This window comes from Pelecanus crispus, chromosome 3 (assembly GCF_030463565.1).
Source record: "Pelecanus crispus isolate bPelCri1 chromosome 3, bPelCri1.pri, whole genome shotgun sequence".
In the NCBI taxonomy this organism is placed as follows: domain Eukaryota; kingdom Metazoa; phylum Chordata; class Aves; order Pelecaniformes; family Pelecanidae; genus Pelecanus; species Pelecanus crispus.
The window spans coordinates 107932312-107948489 of record NC_134645.1 but is presented as its reverse complement, the minus strand read 5'-3'; the positions used below and the strand labels follow the sequence as shown (position 1 = coordinate 107948489).

Below are 16178 nucleotides of genomic sequence, written 5' to 3'. Positions count from 1 at the left end.
CATAATGTATAGGTCAGAAAACATAATTATAGTTTGAAATTATGATTAAGATTACTCATTTTATGACATGACAATCTCCATATACTGATAATTCTAAATAGACTCAAAAGCAGGAAATTCATAATGAGATATACCTACCATAAAAAAGACAAAAAATTGAGTTGTTCTATAAGCCCAGGTATATTTGCTACTGAAGACATAAGCAAAATGTTCACTAAGCAAAATGTTCACTATATGAACAGTGGCAATGACCAAAAAAAACCCCAAGATCTTTGCAACTACAACAACTAAAATCTAACAAGAATTTGTGCAGTAACGGGCTCAGCCTTTAGTTTTAACTCTTCATAATGATTAATTCTTTGTAATTTTGTTATTTGTTTTACTTGCTCTTCTAGTCAACAAACACATTTGCACTATCAATATTTTCATAGAATCTGAATACAAGACTGACTCTTCCCTTTTACTGCGTCGATCTTCTGTCTACAAGCCTTTGTTTGTCTTTGCTTATTGTTACTGTTGTGGTAAGCAAAAAAAAGTTCATCTCATGCTATTCCAGGAATATCTTGAATATTGTGACTCTGAATGAGCATTAATCATAATTATAATATTCTTAAGAATTTGCATTAGACATTTTCTAGCATGCAAAAATGCCTGTATTAAAAAAAAGTTTCATGCTGGCCCAGAGAACATTTCTTTTTGTGTTGCTTTGTCATGAAAAAAGTGATGCTTGACTTGTAAAAAATTATGTGCTAATGTTCACCCTAGTTCTTCTAGAAGTGTCATACATACTTAAACTCTTCTTAGTGCGAACAGTAGGACTGTACCACATCCCAAACTAGCAGAAGTTTCTAGTACTGGAATGCACTCCTTGTCAAAGCAAACTTGTTACTGAGATTTGTTTTCACGGAACATGAATTTTGGAACAAGAAAATACAAACTCTCTAATAACATTAAAGTATACATACTAAACAGAGAAAGAAGTTCTCTTTGGCTTCAGAACAGGCTTTGTATGACCTCCTTCATTGATTCAGATCTCATACCAATTTTTTCAGTAGCTTCCTCTTATCACATCATGCATTTTCTACTACTGACACAGAGAGGCACAACTCATTCTTTCTAGTTCTTTCAATTCTTCAAAACAGTCTAAAACAACTGTTTCTCTATATTATTCAGAGAAAAAGTAAGCACCACATTCAAGCTATGAACAGATTTTAACAGCATCAACTAAGTTCCCCAAGATTTAGAACAGTATTTCTATTTCCTGAAGAAAGTCAGTGTCAAGTGTCCACAAAATCAAAAACCCTAAGAAAATATATTTAGTGACTCTCAAAAGATAACTATTCTTATCTGTCATCTTTAGCACATGAAATGTAGATAGCCCAAGTCACGAGGATGTTCAGGAAAAAATGTATACTACTTCTGCTCTCTTTTCTATCAGTTTTGAAATTTTGTACCCAAACCAAAAACCTCTGTACAAGATGAAAAAGGAAAATCACTTCTAGAACACTGAAAAATCTAGATTTCTAAACCAGAGGAATTTCACAGGAGAAGAAGAAAGATACACAGGAAAACAAGCACATGATGATATATATTCTGAATAATAATAATTTTCACTAATTAGTCACAAACAAAATGCTATTGCTATAGTGATGCAATTCTATATAATAATAGCAAGAGATTATATCACCCAAAGGGGAAGAAGGAAATTTAATTTGTGTTCTTTTCCCTTTTTAACATGTCACTGCAAGAATCAGCATCTGTATTTCCACAGTAGCAGACAAAATTCAAATAATATTTGATGAAATGGAATAGACAAAAAAGTCTCAAAAGATTGTTCTCTTTTTTTTTAATCTTAGAAAGATGGAAACATGACTTTTCACAAGAGTACTTCACAGATGTGCAAAAATGCTGATAAAGCAGTGTTTCTCAGCTAACTATAGTGTCATTGTTTAGCCCCAGCCAGCAACTAAGCACCATGCAGCCGCTCACTCACTCCCCCTACCCTGATGGGATGGGGGAGAGAATCGGAGGAGTAAGAGTGAGAAACACTCCTGGGTTGAGATAACAACAGTTTAATAATTGAAATAAAGTAAAATGGTAATGATAATAATAACAATACAATAATGATAATAACAATAATAATATACAAAGCAAGTGATGCACAATGCAATTGCTCACCACCCACTGACCGATACCCAGACAGCTCCCGAGCAGCGATCGCTGCTCCCCGGCCAACTCCCCCCAGTTTATATACTGAGCATGACATCATATGGTATGGAATAGCCCTTTGGGCAGTTTGGATCAACTATTCTGGCTGTGCCCCCCCGAGTTTCTTGTGTACCTGGCAGAGGATGGGAAGCTGCAAAGTCCTTGACTAGCATAAGCAGTACTTAGCAACAACTAAAAACATCAGCGTGTTATCAACATTCTTCTCCTACTACAACTTAAAACATTAAACTTGTAATCATGCCTACACATCCTTTCCTCTCTGTTTGAGCATTATCCAAATGGTATTATCATAGAATAGAATCATAGAATTGTTTAGGTTGGAAAAGACCTTTAAGATCATCCAGTCCAACCATTAACCTAACATTACCAAGCCCATCACTAAACCAATTAAGGGTAGAGTAGCAAGTTCATGTTTCCTGGCTTGGTGGCTGGATTATTTTTTAATGAAAGTAAAAACTAGGAATCATCAAGATTGGAAAGGACCTCTAAGATCATCTCTCCAATCATCAACCCAACACCACCATGCCCACTAAACCATGTCCCAAAGTGCCACATCTACCCGTTTTTTGAACACTTCCAGGGATGGTGACTCCACCACCTCTCTGGGCAGCCTCTTCCAATGCTTGACCACCCTTTCCGTGAAGAAATTTTTCCTAATAGCCAATCTAAACCTCCCCTGGTGCAGCTTGAACCCATTTCCTCTCATCCTATTGCTAACTACTTGGGAGAAGAGACCAACACCCACCTCACTACAACCTCCTTTCAGGTAGTTGTAGAGAGCCTTAAGGTCTCCCCTCAGCCTCCTCTTCTCCAGACTAAACAACCCCAGTTCCCTCAGCCGCTCCTCATAAGGCCTGTGCTCCAGACCCTTCACCAGCTTCGTTGCCCTTCTCTGAACATGCTCCAGCAACTCAATGTCTTTCTTGTATTGAGGGGCCCAAAACTGGACACACTATTCCCGGTGCGGCCTCACCAGTGCCGAGTACAGGGGGCCAGTCACCTCCCTGCTCCTGCTGGCCACACTATTCCTGATACAAGCCAGGATGCTGTTGGCCTTCTTGGCCACCTGGGCACACTGCTGGCTCATGTTCAGCCGGCTGTCGACCAGCACCCCCAGGTCCTTTTCAGCCAGGCATCTTTCCAGCCACTCTTCCCCAAGCCTGTAGCATTGCATGGGGTTGTTGTGGCCCAAGTGCAGGACCTGGCACTTGGCTTTGTTGGACCTCATACAGTTGGCCTCGGCCCATCGGTCCAGCCTGTCCAGGTCCCTCTGCAGGGCCATCCTACCCTCCAGCAGATTGGGTAGTTGGGGTAAAAGGTATTAGAAACTGTTTATGCGGCATACATACACAAGCACCAGTGCTCATCTACAGTTTGAGAGCAAAGTTGTTTGACCTTTTGGATGGGATGTTTTTTGGAACTGTATAACACACTCATTTCTCTGACCAACAGTAACATACTAATTTACAGGTTTCAGTAGAAAGTTTTTGCATACTTTACACAGTGTCCTGTATTCATATGTAAAGTTACTACTTTATGGTCTCTCTCTACAGAGAGTATTCAACTGATTTAAAGTATTGCCTGATAAATGCTTTAAATAGCAATAGATATAGACATCTCTTGTTCCCTTTATCATGTGCTAGAGATCTCTACGTAGAATAACTGAAATAGGTAATTTATTCGTCATTCATTTAAGCTTTCTTAATAGATACCTGTTTATTGGTATTTCATGTAATTAAATTCAATAGCCTGATGTCCATGATCTATCTGTGTCTTGCTGTATGACCAGCATGAAGCATATTTCTCATGATTCAAAACTCATGTAAATACTTCCAATGAAAAGAAAGGAGATTCAAACATCTGCCTCAGGCAGTATATTACCAGAGATACTTTGCAAAACACAACTGCACTGATTTCACCCTTAATTTTAATAGACCTGGGATAAAATGAATTAATTTATTTACCGTTTACCTTTCTGTGCTGTGTTTGCTGCTCATCAAGTCTGAGATGTTTCTATCTCTGGAGACTAAATACATTTATCCTTACAGCAGCAATACTACAAAAACAGGTTGTTATGCAGATTTTCTAAGCTTTTCTGCACTTTGCAAGTAAGAAATCTTGGGTAAAGCATGCCTGCCTCTGAATAGCAATCCATTTTGAAAACACTGACTTTAATATTGTCATGTAGATCACTAGCATTGTAATTTAGCACTTCTGGCTTTAGAAGTAATGGGATTCTTTTTCAAACTGAATAAATTTTAGGAAAGGAAAAAAGAAGAGAACAAAGTGTTATATATTGTGTTAGGCTATTGTAAATATTAAACAAAACTTTTTAATGTTTAAAGTTATGCTAAATGTTAATAATTAAGCTTTGTTTTACAGGGTAGTTATTGTATGGTTCAGTTTGATTGTTTCAGTAATACAAGTTTGGGGTTTGTCTTTTCACTGCAAGTATAGTGTTATTAATTCAGTACTTTTAATCCCCTGTTAGTTTCACTGGCCTCTTCCCTCAAAAAAATCTGTTGATATTTCTGCTGATTAACCATTCGAGTTACGTTCTTTTACCTTGTCAATTTTTTCTGATAGAATGCAGTGCAGTTCAATACACTGGAGCTTTGCCTTCCCTCCGCACATGGCTCTGAATTCAGAGCATGTCTGTGTGATCACAGCTGGGTTTGAGTAATCCTTCTCACATACTCTGTGGAACTGCTGTGTTCAGTTTTAGACACTGTCCTTCAAGAAAGGTGTAGATCACTTGGAGATTGTCCAGAGGACAATAATGGGAGTCACTGGTCCAAAAAGTGTGAAGAAAGAGTGAGAATGAATCACAGCAAGACAGTTATCTGTACAGAAGAGGTGACAGACTGTATTGGTGCAGGAGTCAAGGTGTTGGCGGGGTGGAGAGGGGTGCTGCAGGGGTGGTCTCTGTGAGGAGAGGCTTGGGCTGCTGGACACAGTCAGTTCCAAATGACCCACTGCAGAACACAGCTGAGCCCATCAGCCAAGATGGTGGCACCTCTGAGAAAGCGTATTTAGGAAAGGGTAAAACACTGCATAAGCAGAGGAAGAGTGAACAAAAAAAGTGAGAAGCAGCAGAGGGAACACCAAGGTCACAGGAGAAGGAGGAGGAGGTGCTCCAGGCACCAGAGCTGGTATTCTGCTGCAGCTGATGCAGAGGACCATGCCAGAGCAGATATCCACACTGCAGCTCACACTGGAGCAAGCGGATATTTTCTGAAAAAACTGCAGCCAGTGGAGGACCCATGCTAGAGCAAGTTTATCCTGAAGGACAACAGCCCGTGAAGAAGACCCATGTTGGAGCAGGGGAAAAATGCGAGGAGGAAGGAGCAGCAGAGAGGAGCTTTTTATAAACTGACCACAACTCCCATTCCTCATCACCCAGCACTGCCTGGGGTGGGGACAAGAGTCAAGAGCAAAGGAGTGAGGTTGACCCTAAGAACAGTGGGTGAAAAGTGTTGCTTTGATTTTTTTTTTTTTTTCTGAAATGTATTTGACCCTATTTTATTTAGCAGTACATTAAATTAACTTTCCCCAAGTCTAGTCCTGTGACAGTAATCTCTCTGTCCTTATCTCGACCCACAAGATATCTCATCCTATTTTTCTCCCTGTCTGGTTGAAGAGGGGGAGTGAGCAGCTGGGTGAGGGTCTGGTTGCTGGCCAAGGGTAACCCACCACACTGAAAAAACAACAGTTTTCAACACATTAAAAAGAATGAAAGAAGAATAAAATAACTTCTATTTGTCCACTGTGGATACAGAATGAGATAATACCTTTACACTACAGAAAAACAGATTCAGGTTATACATATTAGGAAAAACTTTGCAAGCGGAAAAAAAAGTAAAATACTGAAATAGAGTACTCAGGAAGGTCTCCAAGATTAGGTTAAATGATAATGTGTCAAGGATGCTTAGAAGATCTCTTGAAGTAACTTTCAGCAATATTTTCTAACAATTGTTTCCTGTCAATGTATTCAAATTAATGAAAACCATTTCACAGTCACGTATAACTTTACAATTCTTATATTCACAGCATTTTACTCTTTCTTTAAAAGTTAAGTTGAATTTTACTTCTAAGCGCTTTTCAAATTCAGAATCTGGAAAACATGTACATATAGAATAATAGAATTATAGAATGTTTTGGGTTGAAAGGGACCTTTAGAGATCATCTAGACCAACCCCCCTGCAGTGAGCAGGGACAGCTTTAACTAAATCAGGTTGCTCAGAGCCCCAGCCAACCTGACCTTGAAAGTTTCTAGGGGTGGGGCCTCCACTACCTCTCTGGGCAACCTGTTCCAGTGCTTGACCACCCTCATTGTAAAAAATTTCTTCCTTCTGTCTAGTCTAAACCTATTCTTCTTTAGTTTAAAACCATTACTCCTTGTCCTGTCACAACAGGCCTTGCTAAAAAGATTCTCCCCATCTTTCCTATAGGCCCCCTTTAAGTACTGGAAGGCCACAATAAGGTCTCCTTGCAGCCTCCTCTTCTCCAGGCTGAACAACCCCAACTCTCTCAGCCTGTCCTCGTAGGAGCGGTGTTCCAGCCCTTGGATCATTTTTGTGGCCCTCCTCTGGACCCGCTCCAACAGGTCCATGTCCTTCTTGTGCTGAGGGCTCCAGAGCTGGATGCAGCACTTCAGATGAGGTCTCACCAGAGCAGAGTAGAGGGGCAGAATCACCTCCCTCGACCTGCTGGCCACGCTTCTTTTGATGCAGCCCAGGATACGGTTGGCTTTCTGGGCTGCAAGCGCACATTGCCGGCTCATGTCCAGCTTTTCATCTACCAGTACCCCAACTCCTTCTCTGCAGGGTTGCTCTCCATCCCTTCATCCCCCAGCCTGTATTGATATTGGGGGCTTCCCAGTCCCAGGTGCAGGACCTTGCACTTGGCTTTGTTGAACCTCATGAGGTTCACAGAAGCCCACCTCTCCAGCTTGTCCAGGTCCCTCTGGATGACATCTCACCCTTCTGGCATGTCAACCGCACCACTCAGCTTGGTGTCGTCTGCAAACTTGCTGAGGGTGAACTCAATCCCACTGTCTATGTCATTGATGAAGATATTAAACAGTACCGGTCCCAGTCTGGATCCCTGAGGGACCCCACTTATCACTGGTCTCCATGTGGACATCGAGCCGTTAGCAACTACCCTCTGGATGTGACCATCCAGCCAATTCCTTATCCACCAAACAGTCCACCCATCAAATCCATATCCCCCCCAATTTAGAGAGAAGGATGTTGTGGGGGACTGTGTCGAACGCTTTATACAAGTCCAAATAGATGACATCCATTGCTTTTCCCTTGTCCACTGATGCAGTCACTCCTTCATAGAAAGCCACTAAGTTGGCCAGGCAGGACTTGCCCTTGGTGAATCCATGCTGGCTGTCTTGAATCACCTCCCTGTCTTCCATGTGCTTGAGCATAACTTCTAGGAGGATCTGCTCCATGATCTTCCCAGGCACAGAGGTGAGGCTGACAGGGCGGTAGTTCCCAGGGCCCTCCTTTCTTCCCTTTTTAAAAATGGGCACCACATTCTCCTTTTTCCAGTCAGCAGGGACATCACCTGACTGCCATGACTTTTCAAATATCATGGAGAGTGGTTTGGCAACTATGTCAGCCAACTCCCTGACTCTGGGATGCATCTCATCAGGTCCCATAGACTTGCATACATTGAGGTTCCTCAGGTGGTCTCGAACCTGATCTTCCCTTACAGTGGGAGGGGCTTTACTCCCCTGCTCCCCATCTTTTGGTCCATCGACTCGGGAGGGGTGAGGAGAGAGCTTGCCAGTGAAGACTGAGGCAAAGAAGTTGTTGAGTACTTCAGCCTTCTCCTCATCTGTTAATACTAGGTCACCATTCTTGTTCATCAGTGGGGGTATGCTTTCTTCAACCTTCCTTTGCTGGTTGACATACCTGTAGAAGCCCTTCTTGTTATTCTTTACATCCCTTGCCAAATTCAGCTCCAGCTGCGCCTTGGCCTTCCTGACCCCCTCCCTACAAAACCAGTCAGCTTCCCTGTATTCTTCCCAGGACACCTGTCCCTGCTTCCACTGCCTTTGCAGTTTCCTCTTACTCTTTAGTTTGACCAGCATGTCTCGACTCAGCCATATACTGTTAAATAGTTCAAGGTACTAACTTAACTCAAAAATTTCAAGTACAGTATTATAGCATTAATAATGTTAAGATTATGTCCTAACTGGTATTTCAAGTCAGGTACTCAGAGTCAGACTCAGTTAATTATTGCTTTGATCCAGTACAAAGGCAGGCAGTGGTAGCCCGATGCAAATGAGAGGCCATGTCACATGGTAGGGGAGTGTGCATTACACTGACTACTTCAGACACATTATTCATAATAAGAAAACATATATGAAACTGAATTATCTAGTATTTTTAATTCAGATTTTTTTAAGAAGATAAACAAGACTTTTTTTAATCAAACAAATTTATAGGTGTCTTCTACTTTACTAAATGTAAATGATTATATGTTCCTGAATGGCTAGTGCAGGGGATATGTATACATAAACCCTAAAAATCACCAGTGAAGATTTTCCAGAGAAAGTTCAAGGGAAATATGCTTGAGAAATACATGCCCACTTACATTTGCAAACAGGTGGCCTCCCTTTGTTGCTCCATAATCCATCTTCTTGACATACTGCTGTTGCCTGTTGACTAGATTCTAGCTTGAAGCCCTCATTACATTCATATATCAATCTACTGCCCAAAGTGAATTCATTACCTATAACTGAACCATTTCCAGGGGATTCAGGAATACCACAAGATACAGCTGAAAAGAAAGGAAAGAAAAAGATAAAAAATTGTCATTTTCTCGTATTTTTTAAAAAATATTGTCCCACCACTGAAATAAGAAACATATATGAATAATTTTGACATATCCCATTCATAACAACTGAAATTAATTTTCCATCATATTTACAACATTCTGATAAATGTAACAGTATCTAAAACATTGATAAGCACTTTGAAGTGCAGGTAATATAGACAAAAATTTTTAAAATCATTATTTTATTTAATCCAATCACTGTAGAGACAGGAATTTCAACACAGGCTAAGGGCAATGGTTTATTTGTTAGGGAAAAAAATCAAGAAAGTGTCCAAAGTGATTTGGTCCAAAAAGCAATGAACTGGAAAATTCTTAAATGCTAATAGTCTGCTTCCATTCTCTCAGGGTTTCTTTCATTCCTGCACTACTACAAAGAAAGCTTCATATTTGTTTTTTCTGTACATATAAAACAATGTTATTTAAGAATTCAATTTAACATTTTTTGTCTGATGAGAAAAGCACCAAATATATGACTAGATAGGGAGGAGTTCCACTGAAGTTAAGAGCATTATTCAGATATTTAAACATTTATTTAAATACTTGACTAATTTATTCTAGTCTACCCTTGATTGGTTTAGTGTGGACTTGGTAGTGTAGGTTAATGGTCGGACTGGATGATCTTAAAGGTCTTTTCCAGCCTAAATGATTCTATGATTCTATGATTCATTTCAGAATGCTAAATATTATGTGAATTCAGGCTTATTATTTTCCATATCATGAAGGAAATTACTTACTGAATTATTTCCTTTTTTTTTTGTTTGTTTTTTCTCCTTAGGAATTTGTCTCCAGACCAGCAGTTATTCTTTCAAGCTCACAAATTTTAATTTGGGGTCAACTTAGTGAAATTTGAGTAGTGTTTAGGGTTTTTGGCTTATTTATTTATTTATTTTTACAAGAGCTCAGTACAGTTCATTTAACAGTATCTCCTAATATATCATTTTAGGGCAGAGTATAATTACAAAAGTATCTATTTCAGTCACTTTTAGGAAAGGTCTCCAAGGCAGGATTGTCTTCTGCCATCTGACTTCTCAGCTCCCTTGATTTTGATAATGAAAAGAAGAAAGGCAACTCTTCAGTATCCCTTTTTAAATTTCTTTTAATGCTATCCTTTATTATAAAATAGTTATTTATGCACAGAGATTAACTCTAGGTGCTTGAATAAGTTAGTAAAGCTGCTAAAGATTTTATATGGCACTTCTGAAAGGAAAGTCATAATATTATTTTCTCTGAAAGGATATTATTTTCTGCAAAATGGTAAGTTGGAGCAAAGAACCCATCATATTAGAACAATGAATCTAAAGAGTTCTTATAATCAATGCATGTGTGTACAGAATCACTACCTGCTTTGAGTTTGGCATCCAGTTTATTGCTCTTCAGTAAATAGACTGAATAAAACACAGCTTTGAAGCTTTCATTTCTAATTATTTACCAATAAAGACTGTAGTTTTGCAAATGAATATGTCTCTTCCATATATACAGTCAACTGTAAGAAGCAATTCAACATTTTAACAGTTAAAAAGTTCTTTGGGTATTTGTTCTTTTCCCCTTACACTGTAAGGTTTTATTATTTTAATAAAGTCAATATATTTCAAAAGAAGAAATTACAGCCTTTGTCTGATATCTGTTAAACAGAGGTGAAAATAAGTATTTAAAAAAAAAAATCCAATTTTTATTATCATTTACCCAATTCAATGTAAATTATTAATTTCACAACACATTGTCATGGTACCATAAACACAACTCTCAAATTTGTTTTCAGTATTCCCAAGCTGTCAGTTCTGATGCATTTAAATTAAATACAACACAGTACTTTGCATATGATTATAATGAGGAGAGGTAAGCATTATAAAATGGTGAATGCTTAGTTCATTTCTGTTGTTGGCTTCCATCTGGAATCTGTCAAATTGCTAATAGAAGTAGAACTGTACAGGAATGTTCCAAAATAAGCTGCTTCCTTTGTAACATAGCTTCTTGGCACTTTTTGCACCCTAACCAGTGCTGCTCTTGTCTTCTCAAAATTGAGTTTTTCTTGTAAGCTGAGCTTCCTGCCACCAGAATGAGCAGTAGTGGGACAGAGAGGGGAGAGAGAGAGAAGCATTAATGCTTACTGCTCTTAATGGTGTTAGAGAAAGTGGAGAAGGGGAAGGATAAAAGCAAGTTGTTCTGTTTCTGGGAGCATGTCTTTGTATTAGGAATCCCATCCCACAAGATAACCACAGCAGGATGATGGCTTTTCAGGGCTCTGGTGTACTCAAAATAGGCAGCAGAGCTGCATCTGGTTCAATGCTCTACCTACTCCCCTAATAACCAGTTCAATCCTTTACCTACAACTAGAACAAACTCTGACCCTCTGTCGCATAAGCAGAATTTTACATTTGCAAAATGTTTGTTTGCATGCTGAACTTGACAGGAAGTTCAACTGTCACTCTGCTTTACTATATCATAAAAATGCCTATGCATTCTCCATTTCCAGTCATGCTTACTGTGATATGTTTTTCCAGAGCCTTGTACTATGTCCCTCCCTGACCTAACAAGCTGATCAGTTCTCTTCTGCCTTGTGGCAATGTGTCTGAATGCTTGATGTAGAATGTAATTGGGTTAAGATTTAACTTCTTGTCAACTTCTTTTTCAGGTCTCCTTTCTGATATTAAAACAACAATCTCTGTGTTAAGTGTGCATACATTTAATTGTATAAAACCAAAATTCAGAACTATCAGCCTATCCACCCATCCATGTATGTGCACGTCTGTACATACAGGTGGACCTTATTCTAGTTCCCTCTAAATACTTCAAACGTTAATTACCTTCAAATAATTTAGTGGTTTTTACCGAGCAAGAAGAATTGATTATGTCATCTGAAAACACACACACACACACAGATGTCTGTTTAGTTCATGTTAGAAGCAAATACTTCTGTTAGCATTTGCTCTTCATCTCTAGCAATAACCTTTTTAGAAGCTACTGAAAAGTTCAAGATTGAGTAGCTCCTATGTGCAAGTTAGTTTAAAGAATAAAAGATGTGCAACACCCAGGTCACATCCAGGTGGGCCTACCTGCTATGCCAGGTCTGATGCAATGTCCAGTGTACTAAAGCACCTCAAAATCTATGCTTACCATCACACCTCACTTTTATTCTTAGTGTTGTACCTCAGCCCTCTGCTGTCTCTCTTCTTTCCTCAGCTGCTGTTCAATCTTGTACTGCTACACTGTGAGGCAATTCTCACTGCTGCTTTAGCTACTAATCATAAAAGCAGTTTGGCATTCTGGCACTGTTCCTGTTACAGTCTATCTGTTTATTTGTTGTTTGCTTCTCCCCCAGAAACTGGGATTGGAAAGAAGTATTCCTGCTGCTACCAATTTCTTGAAGCTGCTAATGGCTTTTAGAACAGTAGTGTCCAAACAAAACGTATTAGCACAGCCAGTTTCACTAAATAGCAAGTACTTTGATGTTTGAAGTAGTTACCTGAAATAAACTGACTGAAATGGCATATCATTTTTGGACAGTGGAAACAATGTCACTACTGTCCCACATCCAAGTATTTTGAAGTTCCCAGCTTCCCATATGATTGTAAAATGATAAAAAATGGTGTCAGAAAATCTTCTGACTTGAGGAATTGTCAACATGCTTCTTAGGTCAATGACTAGATGAGATTGCCAGGTTCCAGCTCGGAGATGTACATTCAGAGTGTGAAAAATACATAACTCAACCTTAATTGTCTCTGTTATCTTGCACAGCAGAAAAATATACTTCTTCCAAAGAACAGTTAATCAACACAAGTGGAAAAGCCTTTTACTACCTAGAAGCTGAGATGAGGTTTTAGTTGCTCTTTAATGTTCCAAATGTGTTCCTGGAATTTATTTCTTATCAAAACCAGTAAATGTACAGTTTATGCCAATGCTTTAAAATATCTATACACCTATATACCTTTAAGAAACTTATGTATTATACATATTTAAAGCATGCAAATTCACTGCCTACAGAAAAGAAGCTGGAGACTGCATTACAGTATACATTAAATTTAATCCCATACACTGGGAAAATCCCTAAATTTAATGCACAAGCATTTATCATTTAGTGACCTGTTTCTGGCATTGAACACAGTGCTGAGAAAAGCATTTAAATATCCTAAAATTAAAGGTAGCAATAGAGAAGTCCCTAAAAGTAGAATACATAACAAAAAACATGCTGAGTGGTTTATGTCTATGATATCCAACTGAAAACAGCAGGGAGAGCCATGCCACAGAAATCCTAATTCTCAGACTTGGATACATACAAAAATAACAAAGAAACTGAAAACAGGGCTGTGTGGTCTAGGGCTGAGGGTGTAAAAAAAGGGTCATGAACGGTTGTCTAGTTTATTCTCCTATCACAAGCCAAATTATACTTGACCAACATTCATTTAATTTGTTCCTCCAATGATGAAAATCCCACATTCTCCACAGGCAATCTATTCCAGTGTTTCACTAGCCCCTCTGAGAAAAGAAGAAAAAACTAAAGTCTAACTTAAGATGCTGCTGAAGTAAACTTAGCTGTAATTCCTCTATCTAGAAAAGACAGATAATTATTTCATTCCTCTTTGGAGCTTCTTTCAGTATATTAGAAGATTGTTACCAGGTTCCCCCTCAAATTTCTGTTTTTTTAGTCTAAAGTACTATACTTCAGTTTTGTATTTTGAAATATGGTCATAGGTTTAGAATATGTTGTAAGAGGAAACTGAGATTTGGAACTCCTAAACTGTGCTACCTACCTCACATTTTTATTTTCCAACTAGGTGCTAAGAGGGACATTTTTTGCATAATAGCATTTATCAAAAAGGTAAAAAGTCTGCATTTAATTCCATGCTCAGACACAAAGAACAGCTAATTTTATGAAGAAACAGTTTGGTGGTCCCAGACTCATGGCTCTTAGGCAAACTGCAAAGGCACATTTTCAAGCCAGTTCCCTAAAAAAAAATTAATCAGTCTTCTACCCCAGGGCAGACATGGAATCCAGTTATGGTCCTGGAATAACCTTCATTCAGCACAGCAAAAAGTACAAGGATCTCTAGCTCAGCAATGTGGTTCTATCCGCTTCAGCAAGAACAGAGGAATCAATAGTGACAGTACCTGGAATCAGGATTTTGAGCAGGAAATGTTGGCATGAGGTATATTTTTATCATGACTCTGTCATAGGTTTTGAGCCTTTCCAAGTACCCATGATCCAGACAAGAAGTTCTTCCTTAAAGTAGGTACCTCCATTTTTCTTTTGCAAACCTACTAGGGAGTAGCTCAAACGGTGAAGAGCAGCAATGTGTTCTTCAGGACTCTAAATTATTTTTAACTCTTTTAAGAATGAATATGAGAAAATTGGGAAGAACAATGCCAAAGGCTGAGACCTGTATATGAAGAACAGGTGGGATAAAGTGGGGTATTTGCTCATGCCTCTCAGAGGAACACAGCCACTCTGTTACACTCTCGCTGCCACCATGTCTCAGCCTCCAGGTATCTGCAAACCCACTACTCCTGATCCATATTGACCCTGACAACCCTTTCTTGCTTTCAGTTTTTGATGCTTACTGCTCTTCTTTCCAAGCTTTTCTATTATTTTCTCTTCTCATCTGTTAATCTCTGAGCCTCAGCCTTCTTTTCCTACTCTCCCCCAGCATGGGGATCTGGACATCAGCTAAGCTGACATACATAGGGAGTTGCCAGGATCATTACTGGGGCCTATACTGTTTCCTCTCATCAGCTATCTACTCCTATTGTATAAGAAATGCTATTTTCTCTGCTTATAAATATTTTGAATGGAGCATGACTCATGTTTCTCTTTTTCCTTCACAAATGAAAAAAAAAAAAAGCAGTAACAATAAATTCTAATTTCCTAGATAGGAGTCAAGTTCTTCATATATTGCCCAGGACACTATTAACACGCATCTGCACTTGACAAGACTGGAATTGAAAAATATCTTCTGACCCTACCAGACTAACTCATATTAGAGATGTGTTCATATTAAAATGGATATTGTTATATTAAATATGCAAAAAAGAACCCCCCCTTTTTTATAATACAATCAAATTTGATTTCAAACATTAAGTCTGACACAGTCAAGTTATTAATTGCAAATGTAACCCGGTAGGACTGGTTTCACAGAAATTTCAGACTTAATCAAAGGCATTTTTATTTGGAAACATCCTATAAAGAAATCCATGAACTAGACCAAATGTGTAATTTCAATAATTTTCAAAGAGAATGCATGTATTTTTGTAACAGATACTTAATAAATTTAGAAACATTTTCCATTTAAGAGTTTATTGAAAAATATATGCTTCATCCACACATACAAGTTGGAATAATTGTGTCAGAGTTGTAAAAGTGACATATTAAAATTGAGGAATCCTACATTAATAGAAATTTCTAGTAAAGATTAAACTCACTCCTTATCTCCCAAATCTTTTTTCCCCTACTGCTAACAGAAATCTACATACCCACAGACATATATATTGCTGAAATTATAAATATGATTTAAAATTCAAGAAAAAAATTATTCCTGAACATGCATATTGCTAAAATTTCACAGCAACTTCTAGTGATGAAATAACAAGGATAGACACAGTGTCTGAACTATTTTACGACATTCTTGAGTCTGCTTAATTTTTGTTCAGAATTTATTACTTTCTGGGACTCTGTGTCCCCTGGTTATCCACAATCAAGTCCTGGGACCTCATGTGAAGTCCTGCACATATCTGCACATTTTTCCTTTTTCACTTTCTGTGAATTATTCTATTCTGCCCTTAAAATTGGGGACTTTTTTCTTAAATTGTTCAAAGAACTTTTCTCCCTATTTTTCAGAATTCCTCACACACCTCATTATGTTTAGATATACATTTCAAAGTTAGAATGGCAAATTGGCAAGCCTTTCTGTGCCATTGGTATTAAAATGTGAACATAAAATGCAAAAACTAGAAAAGTCAAAGAAAATCACTTAAAAATTAGACTATTTTAAAAAAGGGGAGAAGCTAAGAAAAAAAGGATGACACTGTTTTTTTAAGAATTCTGAAGTGCTGGAACAGTGTGTTTTCATCATACAGACCTCTGCTGTTTGGTCGAACAATAC

At 38.4% G+C, this 16178-nt stretch overlaps 1 protein-coding gene across 1 annotated transcript in view; it reads right to left on the bottom strand.

Moving 5' to 3' along the window:
* The window catches only part of CSMD1 (CUB and Sushi multiple domains 1), a 1273929-nt gene that overhangs the window by 86075 nt on the left and 1171676 nt on the right, over positions 1–16178 (bottom strand). Inside the window, exon 50 of the mRNA XM_075708500.1 lies at positions 8842–9027. Within this exon, the coding sequence (XP_075564615.1) occupies positions 8842–9027 (186 nt within the window). The remainder of the gene's footprint in view (positions 1–8841; positions 9028–16178) is intronic.